The sequence below is a fragment of the Miscanthus floridulus genome, chromosome 3 (genome assembly GCF_019320115.1).
Source record: "Miscanthus floridulus cultivar M001 chromosome 3, ASM1932011v1, whole genome shotgun sequence".
NCBI lineage: Eukaryota > Viridiplantae > Streptophyta > Magnoliopsida > Poales > Poaceae > Miscanthus > Miscanthus floridulus.
This window is the reverse complement of record NC_089582.1, coordinates 84,849,260-84,868,473: the sequence shown is the minus strand read 5'-3', so window position 1 is coordinate 84,868,473 and position 19,214 is coordinate 84,849,260. Positions and strand designations below refer to the sequence as shown.

General features: G+C 43.6%; 1 protein-coding gene across 3 annotated transcripts; it reads left to right on the top strand.

Moving 5' to 3' along the window:
• Window positions 1-11,189: 11,189 nt before the first annotated feature.
• Window positions 11,190-18,471, top strand: LOC136541844 (probable protein phosphatase 2C 67). Of its 3 annotated transcripts, none has more exons than XM_066533977.1 (11): window positions 11,190-11,325; window positions 11,632-11,999; window positions 12,084-12,192; window positions 12,496-12,532; window positions 13,064-13,108; window positions 15,082-15,134; window positions 15,540-15,701; window positions 16,213-16,296; window positions 17,250-17,336; window positions 17,423-17,469; window positions 18,019-18,471. In XM_066533977.1, the coding sequence occupies exons 2-10, from the start codon at window positions 11,653-11,655 to the stop codon at window positions 17,465-17,467; spliced, it is 969 nt and encodes a 322-aa protein (XP_066390074.1). In that variant the 5' UTR covers window positions 11,190-11,325; window positions 11,632-11,652; the 3' UTR covers window positions 17,468-17,469; window positions 18,019-18,471. The 3 variants fall into 3 exon arrangements, with proteins under 3 accessions (XP_066390074.1, XP_066390073.1, XP_066390075.1); XM_066533976.1 differs by having other exon boundaries at window positions 17,250-17,339; window positions 17,422-17,469; window positions 18,019-18,462; XM_066533978.1 differs by lacking the exon at window positions 18,019-18,471 and having other exon boundaries at window positions 17,250-17,276; window positions 17,314-17,339; window positions 17,422-17,470.
• The last annotated feature ends 743 nt before the right edge of the window (window positions 18,472-19,214 follow it).

Below are 19,214 nucleotides of genomic sequence, written 5' to 3'. Positions count from 1 at the left end.
AGAGTAGCTGACGATCGGACCAAGAGAACATGAACAACGACAAGGACTGCGGAATGGAGTCAACGTAGGAGGAGGTGACCCCGCTAATGGAACACCAACGAATGGAGAATTGTACCACTACTACCTCTACATCGCAGGTGTCATGGCAGCACCCTCTTTTAGAGAATCCTATTAGACATTGCATAATATCTAGAACTGCTAGCGCTTTATAAATTATTCCTTTGCTAGTACTTTGATGCATGCTATTACCTGAGCCATTATTACCCTAATGCAACCCACTCTACCACGTCACCCTGCTTTGCGCATTCGCTCGCTTATATATGCTTACTTGCCTGCTTGCTTGCATATTACACCACTATACTTATTATGTCGGGGATGTGATGCTGGTGGTGAACCCCCTGGGAATGGTTTGGCTATGGGTGCCGGATTTGGTGGTGTGTGAGCGTGCTGCGTGCGTCTTGGGTGCATGGAGAGTGAGGGTTGTGTCGACCGAGCTGGAATAACGACAAGCCTGGGGCGAGTCTTGCCATGTGGTGCTACCTAGGCACTTGGATATGGAATACCTATGGCGGGTAAATGGTAATTGGAGGTGGCCTCGGGTGTGAACCTCGGAGAGGTGGAGCCCAGGGTAGTGGTGCTGTGGTGGCACGGTAATTGGAAACCCTGATGAAGACATTCTGGCTTGGTCACCCCTAAGGACTTACTAGTACTCAGATTCACCAGGAAGCCTTACATCCCACTCGCCCTATATGGTGCGGGACGGTCGGACTACTTGGTAGAGCGATGCCACTACTGCTAGGCGAATGTGTGCAAGGAGGTACGGGGTGCGCGGTTTCCCCCACACCCTTCCGAGACTTTAGGAGGCCTTGTGGACATGGCTCTTGACATCCGAAGGGCCCCGGCTCTGTCTACGACTCGCAGTATCAGCCATCCCAGACTAGACTTGGGATGTACCAGGGCTGAGAGGTAGGGTGGCACCGTTCTAGGCTAGCAAGCGGCCGGAATCTGCCTAGACGGGGCACCATCGAGGATGGCTATCTTGTGGGTATGTAAAACCTCTACAGAGTGTTTGGTTGATCGATCGATACATATGCCGACTTGTCGGCTATGGACCTTTCCTGGGTTTCGCTTAAACTAGATAGGAGATGAGTCCTTCTTTTCTCCCTCCAGGGTTGGGGTATTTTCTGGCCGTGAGCCCTGGGGGTTGCGGGCCGTTGAGACAAGTGCCGAGAGGGAGTCGGCCTGTCGACCTGAGTGTGTGAGATGAGATAAGGTGTGGTGGCGTGGAGATGGTTTGGGATGGATGGTTGGGAATGGATATGGATGGATGTGGATGTGTGTGGTTGGGAATGTGTTGAAAAACTGGACATTATTATTACATTACTACTGTTACTTACTTCTCATGCGCTAAGGATGCAAACCACAACCAAATGTTAGGATCGCCAGATCCTCTTGTTTCATCTTTTCCACTAAAGCTCATCGGTGCTGACCATGGCCTGCACACATTTGGCGGTGTGCAGATTTTTTGATTCTCAGAGATGCTGACTTTAGAAGGATTAGGAGGTCTCGTTCCTACGCTCAAGTTTGGTTCGGAGATGGAATCTACGCTGCACTACGCCAACTCTGATGATGACCCGTGAAGGAGGAGCCTTCACTCGATAGTCTTCCACTAGATTAACTCTATAATAGGTGTGTTCCCTAGTGATGTAATATCTTGTATTCTTGTAATCTATCGATGTATGACTATGATATCGACTGATATATGATAATATGATGGAATCAACTATTGGTTTCATCACATTATAATTCATTTTGTGGATTTTCCCTTCGCGGAAAATTAAGGATGTTTCACCAGGCCTTCTGGTCGGGGACCGGATCATTCTCCCGACCTGTCATTATGTCTCTGGGCCGGCCCGGGAGGTGCGCGTTGTCGCTACATCGTCTGCTGGACCGAGTTTTTGCAGGGAAGCGGGGCCATTGGGGACCCCGGGTTTATGAACCCTACATAATGTCTTAACATTACTAATTTAAAAATAATTTCAATTCATGAAAAGAAATTCAAACTTATGTTGCTAAAGTTACTTGTGTTTCTTTTTTCTTTCAAACCCCCTTGTTTTTCTTTTCAATTTTAGAAAGTGATTTGGGCCAAGTTGTGGGGCCTATCTGCAGTACTTGGTCCATTGCTAGAGAGAAAACAAGGAGAATTCCAAAAATAAAAGAAGATGTAAATAGATTAAAAACATTAAGGCACTCAAATTAAAAACAAACAAACAATGTAGTAACATTATTAATTTCAAGAGAATTTCATTTAACCAAAATAATCAAGATTATTGCTAAACTTCTTTTCCAAAATAATCAAAATAAACTTCTTTTTGTTTCTTTTTTCAAATTCCCCTATGTTTTTATTACATCGGCCCTCCTCACCTTCAAAAGATTTCCAGTGTTACTTTATATGTTAACTTTAAAAAGGTTGTACTTCGGAGCTAGTAGATCCTGCTTTTGGAAAAAAAGGAATTTCATTCTAGTCCTTGCAAGTTATCACTTAATCATTTGTCAATACAGTTCTATTATAGCCTCGGGCTGATAAAACATGCTCCTAAAAAGCAATCAATAGAAGGAAACAAAATGCCAATTCAAGCCCCATACTAAGCACTAAGCTATTAGAAGACATCCACTCGTGATTGGTGAAGATCTCGAATGCCCACCTTAATCTTGGGCGTAAACCAAATGCAGCTTGAATCACTCTCCAAGCAAAGAGCACCACATAACAGTCAAACAAGAAATATCAAATGGTCTCTTTACTGTTGCACCTTTTGGTTTACTAACTTTTTATACATTTTAATTGCTTTGTGAAAATACCATTGTTATTGAGTTCCACTTAAACCTATCTTGTTGGCTATACATAGTTACATACTTCTGAAATTTCCGTAGCTTGTGCAATAGAACTTGTTCTCTAATTTTAGTTTACGATTATCTTAGGGCGCCATTGGCAAGCAGGAACATTTCTGATTCTCCCGTGGATCCCATGAATCAGTACCAAACGAAATAAGGCACAGCATTTCGTTCCAGAAACCAGTGAAACGATTCTCATTTTTTACGCTATGCTGGTGAAACGGCCTAGGAGTAGTTTCGACAGATTCTGTTTCTTCCCTCTTCTCTTCATTAGCAATTGTATTTTTCCCATTTTCCTTTTCTAAGGGCAACAAATTAAAATAAATAGTATTTAAGTAGATCTTCACCCATAAAAAGTTCTAAATTATTTTGAAGCATGTTTTTATTTGTATTATTTTTATATAAAAAATAATTATTTAGGGATCAAAATCTAGCCCACCAGCCAAATAATCTTATGAAGTGATTCTGATTAATCATCTAAGACGTTTCTTGAGAGAATCCGGATCCAAAACATTTCTACGAGAATTTGGATTCTTACCAAACGCACCTTTATAGTTTGTCATGCTAGCTTAACCACAACAACTACTACAACAAAAGATGGTAACTCCTGATAATACGTTAAGGACGTGTTTGGTTGCCTCGACGTCGCACTCCTAGAATTTTTTTAATTTTAACACTTTTTTTAAACTTTGACACTGTTTTTTTATTTTCAACTCTAACACTTTTGGCCGCGTCTATTACCACGGTGCGGCCAAACAACGTTGCCGCGCCATACATGGCGGCGCGGCAAAGGCGATGACATGGTAGGGCACGGCCCTGACCGGCTGACATGGCAGGAGCTGTCGCGCCGCCTATCTTGGTGCAGCAGTGTCACGCCATCGCCCACGGCGCGGTAGGGCCGACATAATGTTACGCCGCGAGCCTCCCTCCCTCTCTCTGCCTTACGTCGAATAGAGGTGAGGGCGCCCGCGCCGCCCCCCTCCTGCCTCATAGAAGCCTACCACCGCTCGGCCCTCCCTGCCCGTCTCCCTCTCTCCCTTCCCCAAGCTTCTCCTCGGCCTCGATCACGGTAATGATGCTCTTATTTGTCGTTTGAACGGTGGATTCAAAGATTATGAATGGTAGCTAGGGTTTGGAGGATAAGTATATTTAGGCTAGGATTTAGAGAAAAATATTAGTTCAATTTTGTCATTGTTAAGGCTAATTAGTTAGTTAGAAGCATGTTATCATGTTTAGTGTGAGGTATTATTTTAGTTGTAATGCAAATGGTTCTTCTTTACATTAATTTATGACATTTTGATTAATGTTAAATTACAACCGTTTTATTAGATGCAAGACATGTATTGGGAGCAGTTGTGGCGAAAACAGGGTTGTCCTAGAGAATTGTACCCTGACGCATCTAGCAAAGATGCCCCCTCCCTCCTGACCTCCCTGTCCCTAACTGTGACTGTGGTCGTCCGGCCGACGTGTTTCAATCGAGAAATCCGGACACAGCGGCTCATTGCTTCTACACATATAGTCGTTTTAATATAAGTAATTCTTTCCGTATGTTTTTTCTTCATTTGTATTACTAGGTTACTAATATTTTGTTGGAATCTTGTTGTGTAGGCCCATGAGATGTGCTTTTTTCTTTTAGTGGATCGACGGCGCAGACAAGTTTGACCCAAGGTACCTTCTTTTCGACGATTGTTGGAGAGGGAGACATCCACGTGAGCACTTCGAGCAGCGGGTTCCACCTCCCCTTAACCCTCCACCAATGATGGCTAAGGAGAAGCACTTAGCCACAATTAGACGACTCGAGGAACCTCCTCTATGCTATTGCGGAGATCAAGCTGTGATAAATCCTGAGAATACATTGGAGTTTGTGTGTCCAAACAAGCATGAAGTAAGTGGACAGTGTATATGTTGAAATGTTGAGCTATAGGTGTTCATGTACTAATGTCACCTCTTTTAGGTGTTTGCATTTGCGAAGTGTCATTTCAAGGAGTGACTCTATGGTCCTAAGAATCAATGGCCGGAGCCGCCAAAGGAAAAGGAAAAGGAAAAGGAAAAGAAGAAAGAAAGGGTAATTTTCAAAGCACCACCTATCATGTGCGAATGTGGTGTTAAATCCAACTATGGCCTAGTCCTTTTGGAGCTTGGAATAGGCCATTATTGTGGCCATATGGTTGACTATAATGTGGTTGGTTATTATTGCGGAAAACATGAAATCATATATTTTTTTCTTATGCTAAGACTTATGATCTAATTTTTCGTTTTAACAGAGCACTAGAAAATGCAAGTGGGAATCTTATGGTGGTCAAGCTAGGTTCTTGGATGAGTTGAAGGGGAGGCAAGTAATTGCATGGAAGAGAGAATATAGACCTAACTACATCAACCTATTCATTAAACAACGGAAGAAGGACATGCGTGAGTTTGCTAGACAGAGCGGTATTCGTAAACCAATTGGTGTCAGGCTTGATAAATGGGGGTTGGAGAGATGGAGGGCGTTAGAGAAGGAGAGGGCAAGGAAGGCTGCAATGGAGGAGGAAAGAGTATAGATGCAGGTCTTGAATGACCATGTTGCTGCATTGTGTGCAATTGAGTCATTGGAAGCCTTGTTATTTTCGTTGCCTGCTTTTATATGTAATATAATCGCGTTGCTAACTTGTTGCATTTTATACATGAAGGGAGTGGATGCAGCGGAGAGCATTTCGTAGAGGTGGCCTGTGCAAGGTATGTGGAAAAGTTACATGAGCACAGAATGCGAGATGGTCACAGCGTTCTATCTCCGATTGTGTTGGACAGTGAGGGGGACGAGGATGAGGATGACACTGCCAGATTGAGCAATCTCATCGCTCTAGCATAGACGGGCTTGTAGGCGGAGAAGGATGAGGATGACACTGACAGACTGAGCAAGCTCATCGCTCTAGCAGAGGCAGGCTTGCAGGCAGAGGATGATGAGGACACGTTATTCTCTCAAGCCATAGAGACTGCAGATGAAGCGGAGGTCGCTTACTATAGGCGACAGGCAGATTAGGGCAATGTAGGTGAGCCTAGCCACATGAACGAGGTAGAGGAGAACGCGTTCTTGTCTTAGGCCATAGATGAAGCGGAGGCCGCTTACTATAGGCGACAGATAGATCAGGGTAAAGCAGGTGAGACTAGCCATAGCAACGAGGTTGTGGTAGAGGATTGGTATTGGACGATGAGTCGCTTCTCCTTCCTCCTACCCTTCCCTACCTTCATTAGGTCTGGATGCAGCACATAGTCATAACCATGATAAGGGGGTCACTGTGTCAGGTCAAGGTACGACACGAAGCTCTTCTCCCATATACTAAGGGTGTTCGAACGGAGATACAAGGGTGACATGTATGGCAGGCCCTCGAAGTCATATCCACGGACCCTGCAGGCAGTGATCATGTGAGAGCAAGGGGCATGCTTGATCTGAGGGACGTTGCAACTGCACTCTACTTTGTCAAGATCAACTTGGTAGTTCCGTCCACCATAACGTTCGCTGTCCAAGCTTGTGTCACCCTTCCCCCATACACTAAAGACATGCCAGCGAGGTCCATATGGCTCGGCGGTCTACTACTTGGCCAATTCCTCGGCCTCCTTCAAATGTTCTGCTCTGGCCTTTCCAAATCATCCATGCTCAGCTATATTCCTCTGCGTAAGTTCCCACCTCTTGACAAAATATTTGTTGCACTTATGAAAGGAGAACTCAATAATTCCAAACATAGGCAACGATCGAACTCCAGTGAATAACGCCCACTTAGCCTTCTGTTCCATCTATGCATCTAACCAGGCCATGCCCGCTTTGTTTACCATCTTGTCTAGTTCTCTCTTTGTCTCCTTGAACTGGCTCTATATGTACACAACATAGAGCCTTTACCTTGTCACAAACCTCTTTCTTCCTCTGACGCCACCAAAAATTAGTGATAAAATGTCGCATGCACCATCTGTGCACTAGAGGTGGGAACCCATCTATATGTTCACCTGCATCATTAAGAATCCCTGGGTGATGGTCCAAGATCAAACATATAGTGCGAGATGGGCCAAGCACATGTACACGTAGAAGTTGCATGAACCATGACCAAGATTCATTATTCTCCCCCTCCACCAAGGCAAAAGCCATGGGTACTATTCGGTCCTCCGGATCAACTGCAGCAGCCACCATCAAGGTGCCCCTATACTTTTCGGTTAGGAAAGTGCCATCAACAAGTACGACTGGGCAACAATACCGGAATGCATGTTCCGTTAGCGCGAACGACCAGAACACACGATGTAGGACATGCCTCAACAAGTCCTCGAAATACATCCCTCTGATGTCTACAAACCATTTTAAGCCAGGTTTGTAGTAATGAATTGCACATAATATTCAGGGTACCCTATTGTACGCTTCCTCCCAGCTACCCCAACGAATCGCCAAGGCAATTTGCTTAGCATGCCAAGCCTTTCCATACTGCATATCATACTTAATGAATCCGGATATGGAGTCTTGCAAGGAAGACACTGAAATATCGTTATTGTTATCAACGAGCCCCAATATATGACGGGCAAGGTAACGTGCAGTGAGTTGCTGATGATTTTTCTTCCTCTTATTTGATAGGCAAGTGTGGGGCTGGACCACTTTACTTATCCTCCACTTGCCATCACTCTGTCTCTTTCGTGCATTTAACCTCCACATACAACTATTTTTGCATGTCACGTGGTACCTTAACTCCTTGTCAGAATGAGTGACGTCATAGGGCCTATGGTGATAGACAACATAGTCCTGAAGGAACAACTTCATCTCTAACATTGTATTAAATATCATCCCCTTCTCAAGGATTATATTCTTATGGTCATACAATGATTTCCTACACATCTACAGACCGGTGTCACAAACTGCCATCTCTGTCATGCTGACATCCCTATAGTTCGGAACGCCACTGAAAGGTACGTTCATCGACCTCAGTTGCATAACCTCTGTCGTTGTGTAAGGTGGTGGTGGAACGTACTGCTGTGCTTCGCTAATTCTACCCCATGAATCATAGGGGTATCATCCTCTAGCAAATTTGTGACTAGTCTACCCTGAGTCGGCATAGCATGAAGTACCTCAGTTGGTACTACTAATGGCATAGCATGAACTGGTACTAGCATGGCATCAACCGATGTTGGCATAGCATCTCTACCTCCTTGGTCATCATCAGAATCATATGAATCACTGCTAACTGCATCACCGATCCTATCCTCCTCCTGCTCCTCCTCTTCTCGTTCGAACTCGTTCACATCGAAGTCATTGCTTATACAACCTACTAGAGTTGAATGAAATTGCTCCTGCGTCAACTGACCGTTCAAATCCATGTTACCCTGAGTTGCTTCCCCTTCGATCGCCAATTCTTGTTCATTGCCTCCAACACCGTCATTGGACGGCCCGTCCTAGAGACTCTACATCCTCTACCCATTCTCCACCACCACCTCAGCCATGGGCATATTGGAACCTTGGAGCACCCTATTGTAGCGGGACCAGTGAGCAGGGTTACGCAAGTGCATCAGGACATAGTGTGCCCTAGTCTTCCCACTATCAAACTTCCCCTTCATTGTGAAATCACCACCAAACTTTACATTCAAACGGGCACAAAGGTCGTCGAAGCTAGGATGTTCATCAAACCATTTTAATTCTTCTTCTATATCCTCAAACATACCATCTTCTTTCCTAACACTTCCTCCATAAAAAACTCGGACACAACATCCATCTACAAAAGCATTTGAGGAAACTTCATCAAGTTGTTGAAATCGTCGTATCACGCACTACTAAGTACCAACATATGAAAGCTAGTATCTATACTAACTACCATTACTACTACAAACTAACTAAACCATAACTACCTAACCAATCCCTAAACCCAAAGTCCTAACTAACAATAGCCTAAACCCTAAACCCCTAATCCTAACTAACAAAAACCTAAACCCTAAATTACTAACCAAACCCTAAATCCAATATCCTAACTAACAAAAACCTAAAGGCTAACTACCTAACCATACCCTAAATCCTAACTACTTAACTCTACCGAATCACTAACACTAATCAATTGATTTAAAAATTAATAACCAAAATGAGGGTCTTAGAGGGGGGAATACCTTAGCAACAAGGGGGAGTCCTCCTGGGGTCAGCCCTGACAATAGAGAGGGCCGCCAGCGGTGGCGGCGGTGGCCGAACGGCCGGCCACCGAGGGAGGCGGCGCGGGTGACCACGGGGCTGACCCCCACCCAATCAGTAGGGGAATGGGGAGAGAAGTAGGTAGGGAGGCGTGGCCGGCGGTGGAGGAGCCAAGGGAGGGGGCGACGGCGACGGCCGGCGACGAGCACGGGCGACTGGCGGCGGCGTTTGGCAGGCACGGGTGAAAGGAAACGAATGGAGAGAGGGAGGGAAGAGGAAGCCACGTTGTGGCCTGTAACTAGGCCTGTCGCGCTGTGGGCGATGGCGCGGCACTGCCATGCCAAGATGGGCGGCGTAGCAGCACCTGCCACGTCATCGCCTTTGCCGCGCCGCCATACATGGCGCCGTCATACACGCCGTGGCAATAGGCATGGCCAAAAATGTTAGATTTAAAAATAAAAAAACAATGTCAAATTTGTAAATAGTTAAAAAAAGTGTTAAAAATAAAAAAAAACCACTCCTGCGTCCGCCCAGCTGTAGAATCTTTGAGAAGCAAATTTAATAGGCAGCATGTACTGTGATAGCATGGATCCACAGTTGCAAATATACGGCCGCATCATGCACCCCGTGGTGTGGCCGAATCGAGCGAAACTCATGAGCCTGGCCCGACGGATGCAGCGCACCAGGCAATGGCTCACACGTCAGCCTCATGTAAATAGTCTATGTATCCGCTTATACATGCAACCAAATACGTTCACAAGAATTACTATATCCACATACGGTAACGCTGGGAGTCGAACGCCTGTGTCCACGCCGCACGCTCTTGTCGGTGGCTGTCGTTCGTATCCGTTCCCCTCCCATCACCCTAAATTAAAAAAAAAAATCACGCATCCGCTCCGTGATCCGCTCCACCGTGCCTCCCGCAAGCCTCCCTCTGTACCGCGCATCCCACCAGCCTTCCTCTCTACCGCCATCGCGCTCGCACCACCGCGGCGTGCTCCCCCACGATCGCATCGCCACGGCGTGCTCGGCGCGCGAGGCCGCACCACCAGACTGCTTTTGTCGCCTCCACCACGGGCACCGTGTGCACCCTATCGCCGAGGGCTGCCCACCTCCTGCCATCCTCCTCATCCACCGCGATCGCACAACGGGGATCCCGCTGTGCCGTGCTTCGCCCGTCTGATAGCCATGTTTTGTTGAAAGCGCATGTTGCAAGCGTATGTTTCAAGTGTTTCAGATGTTTCAAAGGTATGTTGCACGTGTAATAGATGTTGTAAAAGTAGATCGGGATGTTGCATATGTTATAATGGTTGTACACATATGTTGCAAAAGTCCGTTACCAATGTTTCATCTATGTGTTTCGGGATGTATGTTGCAAGTGTGCTTGTCTGGATGTTGTATATGTTTCACATATATGTTGCATGTGTTTTATTTAGTTGTTTGCGTATGGTTGCAATGGTTTTCAAATGTTTCGGGTGTTTTTTTTTCGAATGTTTCATAAGTATGTTTCAAGTGTTTCATCTGCTTTCAGATGTATGTTGCAACTATTGTATTAGGATGTTTCAAAAGCAGATAGGGTGTTGCATCTCTTCTCCTCGCCTTTTACTGCATCGTCTCGGTGTGTCATCCTCCTGGTGCTGGCAAGGCATCCATACGACGTCGCGCTCGGATCCTTCCGAATCGAAGGCGCCACCCCACTCCCAACCCTGCGTGAAGCATGCGAAACGGAGTTCAGCGCACGATCAGTCCGGACGTCTGGACGCTAGCACTCTTGATGGACGTATACAAACCAACCGAACACTCTTGCGTGAGGTTTCGAGCTCGTGGATCAGGTTAAGGGCGCGTTTGGCCGAGCTTCGAGCGGCTCCGGCTCTTCTGACTCCTCCCCTGTTCATCTCCTATAGCGACACTGTTCACCGGAGCCGTTTTTCTCTCTCCTCCTTTCCTCTCTCACTGACAGCGCCGGAGCCAGAGAAACTCGTTTTTTTGGCTCCTCCAACTTCAGCTCCTACGCGCTACACTTGCACTACACTGTAGGAGTCAGAGCCGGCGGGAGCACGGCCAAACGCGCCCTAACACGCCCTTACGTTTAGGGCTAGGAACCAGGCCCGTAGTGAGCTATTGGCTGTGTTCCTGTGGCCAGTCGGCTGAGTAACCTGACATGTGGGTCCCATGTGGCCCACTGTCTTCCTTCTCCCGTATTGCCGTGACCTTCCTCGTCCTTCTTGCTCTCTCTCTCTCGTCGCCTTCTTCCTGGCCGCGGCGCCGCCCTTACTCATGTCTCCCTTTAGCCGGCGAAGAGCGACCAGGTACGCGTTCGCCCCTTCCTTCCCTTCCCTTCCCTCTTTGCGAAATCGAGCACCCGAAACCCTAAGTAAGCTATTTGTATTCGGATTCGGATCTTACCCAATTTCCATGGTTATATATGTGTATTACATACCCACTAACTTCGATTTCTGGCAAAAACAATTGTCGGATAAACCATGCCCTATAATGGATGCGCCCATGACTGTGCTGCATGTTTTAGTTGTTTTATTTTTTTCGAAAAAAAATTGAGCTGCGAAATTTCAGAGCATAGGCTCCTCACTAAGTTCTGCCCCCTGTTTGGATTTTAGGCCCAGTAAATAAATAATCACATGGCTCATCAAAAGCGTGAAGGCAGCTCCGCTGATGATGGTTGTACATCCAAGCGCCTCAAAGGCACCGACACTGCTTCTGAAACGGGGGGCAGTGTAGAGGCCAGTGTTTCACAGCAAATGGATGCTGAAGCTAGGAGAACCTGCCAGAAGGAAAACGAAGTGCCATCGGACAAATGCATTCCGGATGGGGAAGCCGCTGCAAACTCTCAGGTTTTGGGTGAGCAGAAGATGGTACTGACTGCCGTCGAGGCAGATGCGGCGGAGGACAAGGGTTGCAGGCACACTATGGAGGACACCTGGGTGGTGCTTCCTGATGGTGATGCTGAATCCCCAGGAAGTTTGAGGTGATCATCTTTCCTGTTCATGTTAAGTACCCACGTGCATTGCTGTTCTGATGCATGTAGTTTGAGGTGTGCTGGATGGTGCAGGTGTGCACATTTTGTGATTTATGATGGGCATGGTGGTCGCTTGGCGGCAGATTATGTGCAGAAGCATTTGCATCAGAATGTCATTGCTGCAGGATTACCACGTGAGTTGGTCTGTTTACCTTTTCTGCTGCTTTTTAGTGTTTCCATTAGTTGTTGTGATGCTTTTCTTCCATATTCAACTTCTCTTATCGGCAATTTTTTTTGCAAGTTTCCATAGCTTAGGAACAAATAGTTCCTGTTATGTTTACCCATTTTCTTGTTGGTGTCCTGTTATGCAAAATTTCCATGATTTGCTAGTTGATTTGCCATAGCACTCATATAATTAAGATATTCCCAGTTCATTTTAGATTCACCTTTGTTAAAGAATTGAAAGGCTCTGCTGTTATCTAAATACTGCCCAATTATTTTGCAGATGGATGTTAAAGCTGCAAAGAAGGCCGTAATCGAAGGTATTCAGTGCATCAAAGTTAATTATTACTTGCTCCTTGCTTGTCTAGGCACCACTAGTCTCAGGCTGTACTGTAAGAGAAGATTCTACTTCTACTGTTTTCAGAATCTTACTTTACAAATGGGTTCTATTTTATGTTTGATCCGCTCTTATACTTCCAGATTTCATAGTCTATCATTCACACAATAGAAAAACTTGACCTTCCGAAAATTATGCTGCTGCAGTGATGGGCTTGTGATAGAATTAACAATTTCTTTCACTAGCTGGCATTCTAGAGTATAACACATAATTTCTGGAAAACTGTAAATGGGAATTTCCATCTTGTATGCTGTGTTAAGCTTTCAAGATGAACAAAATCAAATTTAAAACATTCTCTATTTTTTTGCTTTCTTGTAAGCATTTTGACTCTGTAGCTAATGTCTCTCACGTGCAAAATTGATGTTTTTTTCTCTCCTATTTTCTTCTTACAGTGTCAATGAAATGTTTTGGATTGGTAATTTGTAATTTTTCTAACGCTTATTTCTATTTGCAGGTTTCCGTAGAACTGATGAATCTTTACTGCAAGAAAGTACTAAAGGTAAGAAACAGTTCTTTTTGTTCATCTGCAATACCCACTGTGTGCTACACTATATGGGCACTTATCTAATATATCTATATAGTTCATACCCACTAAGCAATAAATTTAGCTAAAGCTCAGCTCACGTGCTTCCACGTCACTCCTCTTTTCCAGCAGTTTGATCTTTATCTAAAGACATCTCCCTTCTTCCTGCGGCTCTGCGCACACACACCTCCGGCCAGCAGCCCCAAGCCCCCAACCATGCGACTCCCTCCCTTCAGCTTCTATCGAGCACACACTGCCCCGCACCACCTCCACCCAGCAGCCCCTGCCTATGAGACTCTCTCGCTTCAGCTTCCGACGCCCCCATCATGCATCGCTGAGTATCTTCACGTTGCCAAGGAGGTGAACCAGCAACATTCAATTTCTCCCCCACAATCTGAGAACTGCTCAATACTCATGCATCTGAAATGGCTCCTCAATCTACTCTACATGGTTCCCACACTTTCCTTCAAATTCAGTTTCCATCAAATCAATTCATTGTCTACCGGCTCCCTAATCTGATTGTTCATATAAATCGCCATCCATTGGTGTTTGATTGTTCACAGACTCAGATCCCATCAGGTTTGGAGAAACCATTTTGGCGGTTTGGCCTAGCTTACCTGCAAGGCACGTCCATCCTCGGCCCATGTTCTCTCTGCTGTTGCCACTTGCCAGTGCTCTCAGCTTGGTACCTCTGTTTCTTCCGCAGGAAGGAGGCCTCTGTTTCTTTTGCAAGGAAGAGGCAATCCATTACTAATGTTAGCCGATACGTAGGCATCGATTACCACGCTGTCCTCTATATGTGTTTGCCCTTTGCTGGCACTATCACTACTCAGTTTGTCAGCGTAGCCTTCTCCTGGTTCTTTTGTTTTCATTTCTGCTGCATCTTTCTTATGTGATTAGGTGTCTATCACTCTAATTGATTAGTCATTAGGTTTCTAGCTGATTATTGCTTTCAACATTGTACTTCCGATGATATGCTTTGTAATTTTATAATGTTACTTAAATATGTCCGACAACCAAACCAACAATAAGAAGGTATTCACTAGTCACTACTTTTGTCCTTTGCTATCTGATGAATACGTGAGTCCGTATAAACTTATATTGTTCCTTGATTTGTCAGTGCTAGGTAACTTTTCCATCAGAAGTAAAACTGACATAATGGACGCTCAATTGATCTGGATGTGAAAACGTTTTTCATTTTATCATTCTCTCAGCTCTTGGTTTCTATTTTCTTTGTTAGCCCAAGTTCTCAGTTGATAAAAGCTAATGTTATTTCTGAAAAATATAATGGCATATGAATATATATATGATCATGCTTTATTGAGATGACAATAATCTCTTTCTCTACTTACTTCCTTTGATGCCCTAGGCGTATTCTTTGAGATTTTGACTAAATATTATTAGTATATTCTGATGCGGGGCAGCATGGCATTGCGTATGTCCATCAGGTTACTAATGCAACATTTAATTTACACAAGATTCTGCTACTTAATGCTTTTATCATCATTCCTAAAATTCCTGTGGCAACGCCGCTGGGAATTCACCTAGTTATATAGATTTGCTATGCCAGTAGATCTTGGGCATAGTATAGTGACTACATACATGATAGTAACAGTACCTGGCAAGGCTAGCATGTTTGCTGATTTATTTAGTATTCTTCAGAATTACCTTCTTGTAAGCTGTGACATATTATGGAGAAGTGTACTGTGTAGATACATCCTAAGGTCATATATAACCTCCTTTAGTAATGAGAAATCGCGTGTGCATTGTTACGATGGTGCGGTAACCTGTAAGAGACACATTTAACTGTGTCCAGTACGTGTTGTGTGTTGCAAAGAAAATTGGTGTGTTAAAAAACACTGCTGTCTAGATTCCAGTAGTTTCCTTTAGGTTGCGTTTGTGTTGAGACTATGAATACTCATATCGTATTATCACATTCACATCTGTAGGAAATTGGCAAGATGGTGCGACAGCTGTATGTGTTTGGATTCTGGGACAGACGGTCAGTAAAAAGTACCCAGGAAAAGTTTGGATCTTGAGATTTTTTGGGGACTTTTTTATGCCATTATTTCTTTCTTCAGTAAATATGTATGTTTAATTTCCATTCTGAGTTGGAAAAGCTGGAAATTTCTTCACTGGGGGCATGATGTGTTTTATCGTACGCATGCTTTCCTTAACGTTTGCCATCCCCAATGTTATCTGCTATAAGTTCATCTGCAAACGTCATAATTCACATATTGGTTTCTTATGTGTAAGAAACTAGATGACATGGCATGATACATTTAGTATTTGAGTGCTAAGTAATTTCATATGATTGCATGCCTTTTTTATTTGCAAATTGGAAGTGTGAAATCAAATCAAAGTGAAACCCATTTAACAATGTTTCCTATTGTCTTAAAAAATCTAGGTTGTGGTTGCGAATGCTGGAGATGCTAAAGCAGTATTGGCTCGTTCTATTTCAACTGAGGGTGAAGGTGTGGTTGATGAGACCAAAAGTCAACTAAAGGCTATTGTTTTGACAAGAGAACATAAAGCCATCTTTCCACAGGAGCGCTCCCGAATCCAAAAGGTAATATGTTTTATGTGTTCAGATTTGTTTCTTTTTCACTTTTCCTTGCCGACTTAAGTTCAGTTCCATAAGGAACTTAAACAATTTCTGTTATATGTACTGTCATTTGTTGTTACCAACTCCCTAATCCCAACTTAGTAATTGTGCTGTATCCATTTTACGTTATCATATCGTATGTATCTAGTTAAGCACTGAATCCTCTTATCATGCTGATCATCTTTTCATTATTTAATTTCAAGACTGTTAACAGTTGGAGATGAATGTGTATCCATTCCGTGCATACGCACCTATATTCTATCACTCAGTTTTATTGATAGGACTTGTGTGGTACATGGCACGTGCTTTGAAAAGAGTTGCCCTTTCATTATTTTTTTCTGCAGTCTCATTTTGTTCCCCCTGTTATGGTCTCGGTATGTACTACTATTAATTCAACTTTTTGGTTCTGGAAATTAGATTTTTATTTGTATACCGATATTAACTCATGATACTTCAACCTTGTGCTGTTATTAAGGCTGGAGGTTCTGTTGGTTCTAATGGAAGACTACAAGGTCGTATTGACGTATCAAGAGCTTTCGGTGATCGCCACTTTAAGAAGGTTTGCTGATATAAGTTTGTTTGGTCGCTACTTAAGTCTGCTCTTTTATATCTGTTCATTTGGAAAAGATATGCTGTTTGGTTACTTAGTTGAATATTTCAGCATTAATAATAAATCGAGGCATTAGTTTATGCTGAAAATAAAGTACATTTGGGGTGCAATGTACAACAATGATCACAATATCTATTTTCTGGCTAAGTACTCTGTTGATCTAGATCAACCAGTGAAGTGTCTGACGACCTTTGCTGTGTATGCTAAAAATGGGGCTTTGCTGATTATTTGATTGTGTATCTAATATTAAGAAATAATAATACTGCTGCTTGAAACCTTTATAGTCGATAATGTGGAACTAAGTTAGCTTAGTTGGTGGGGGTTGAGGATGTGTAATGTAAACCAGCACACCCTGCTCTTGGCTTGAATTTGGGTGAGCTACATGCAAAATGCCTTAGCTCCGCCATGGTGGTCTAATATTTTTTTCTCTAGGATTTAACCACTAAAGAATTTGGTTATGTAAGTTCCTGAAGCTACATAGTTGTAAATAGGTTGAGTTGATTTACTGTTTCTTAAACTGCGATTTAATTTTTTCTAATATATGATGTTCCTTTGCAAAAAAGAAATGCACAAATAAGAACCAGAGTGGATGGAAACACAAGAAAATCTTTGTCATAGACCTAAAATTTCTTGTATCATCACAATTGTCAATTATCTTTATGGTAATTGTGACATACACGAGTCATGCATTTGTATTAGCACAAGAGGTTCACTTGCTGATTTATGTGCACTGTGATGGTGGACTGTACAGCTTTATTAGACAAAAAGAAAGGTTATCCTATTGTAGTGAATGATTTTTTGTGCACTCTTAAAAGGCCCATACTGTAAAGGGGAAAATGCTGGCATTATTTTCTTTTCCCAGTCAATGTGCATTTGTTGGTTTGAACTTCAAAAGAATGCAGGTTGGGTTGATTGCAACACCAGACGTCCACTCCTTTGAAGTTACTAAGAAAGATCATTTCATCATTCTAGGGTGTGATGGCTTATGGGGAGTATGTTCATTTCCCTCCCTCTAGATTGTTCTGTACCAATTATTGTTTCTGAACTCGATTTGCTTTATACCTGTGTAACCAGGTATTTGGACCAGGCGATGCTGTTGAATTTGTTCAGAATCAGCTGAAGGTTCTCTCCCAGTGATTCAAAGTCTATATGTAGTTGCATTTCCCCCCTATTTACCAGAGAATGTGTCCTTTTTTTTTCTCAAACACACACGAGAGTTGTGTATCATTATATTAAGAAGAAACAGCTCTACTATGTTAAAAACCAGTTAGACTATAATCAGAAGACACTGTTAGGGAATCTGTAACCCTATTTAGACAAATTCATATTAAATTCGCTTGTTAAAATGTTTACCCAGTGTTACATAGCATGTGTTTTACATACTAGCTATTTATTACGGAACCTGAATGGCATACTTGAACATAGATGATAGTTATTTCTTATAACTTACCCCCTCCGTTCCAAATTATAAGTCACTTTGGCTTTTTTGGTACATTCATTTTGCTATGCGTCTAGATATAATAATATGTTTAGATACATAGTAAAATGGATGAACCCAAAAAGTCAAAGCGACTTATAATTTGGAACGGAGGAAATAGTTCTTTTTCTGTTTTTCACCCATAGCTGTCCTGCTCTTTTACCAGCATTTTATTCAAATTACATATACTGCAGGAGACCTCATCAGCCACACTTGCAGTGCGCCGCCTTGTGAAGGAAGCTGTTCGCGAGCGGCGTTGCAAGGATAACTGCACTGCTGTTTTGATTGTCTTCAAGCACTAGCGATCGGCCTAATTCCCTTATGGTTTCGGCAGGCTGGAAAGGATTAGCTGATAATGAACAATGTTTGAAGTGTAGCTAGTTGAACTTGGAACTCTTGTTTTGTCTGTTTTCATTTGATGTGACCTATTAATAAACCATCCATATTCATTTGGAAATTACTAGAAATCAGACTTCACAAGTTTGGATGTCTGTTGTCTGGAGTTATCTGGATCAGGGGTCGCTGGTCGGCGGAACACTCGGTTCTAGAAATTACTGGTACTTGTTTTCCAACTCTCTGAACCAGAATTAGTTTACCAGTATTTTTGTAATTATATGCTGACTAGAATTTTGGGTGACTATCAAGCTACTTTTCCTAGTAGGAAAACCAATTTTACATTGTTCTCAAAAGAAAATGCCCAAAGGTACTACTTTGTCGCACAGTCAAATTGATACCTGGTCCCAGGGGGAAAGGGAGAGGGAGATAGTGGAGTGGAGAGATTGGTTTGGTATGATGTTTTAGTTTGTACCGTAGAGAAAAACTAATAGGGTGATGATGGTGTTATAATTTTCAAATTTTTTCTAATAAAGCATTTCACGTGATCTGACTTGCTTTAAATCAAAGCTGCTGTTAACTCAAGTTGCGTAGGGCTTCAGTCTCGATCTCAGATCGAAGTACGAGTATTCAAAAAATGTTCTTTATGTACTGTATGTATGAGAAAATGGTCAATGGTTATTAGCTCGAAGTTCTATGCTGCCACTTGCCCAGTTTTCAACGGGAAAGGAAGCTGCAATGTAAAGTTTTTGAGACTCACGTGTACCGAGGTCACTGCGATCAATGAGGCCCTGATCTGTAAGGCCGTGTTTGGGGCAGCTTATGCTCAGCTTCTGAGCGGAATAAGCAAGTAATCCTGCACAAACGGCCTGCGATCAGTGTCCAGTCGCGAACGCGCTTCCGTGATCTCCCGTCGCCCGCAACGTATCCGAAATCATGAGCCTTACCCTGCGTTTCCAAAATCGTGAAGGCTTTTCCTCTCCCTGCCCCTCCCTCCCGACCCAAGCGGTCCCGTGCCTGACACCGTGCTCCCGTTCGCTCCCTCCCCGGCGCCGCC

What these genes read in the sequence shown, in the direction of transcription:
- LOC136541844 (XM_066533976.1), top strand. Translation starts at nt 11,653, where the DNA reads ATGGCTCATCAAAAGCGTGAAGGCAGCTCCGCTGATGATGGTTGTACA. An exon ending in GGTGTGATGGCTTATGGGGA is followed by an intron (nt 17,340 to 17,421) that starts GTATGTTCATTT and finishes CTGTGTAACCAG; the next exon opens with GTATTTGGACCAGGCGATGC. An exon ending in TTGTTCAGAATCAGCTGAAG is followed by an intron (nt 17,470 to 18,018) that starts GTTCTCTCCCAG and finishes CATATACTGCAG; the next exon opens with GAGACCTCATCAGCCACACT.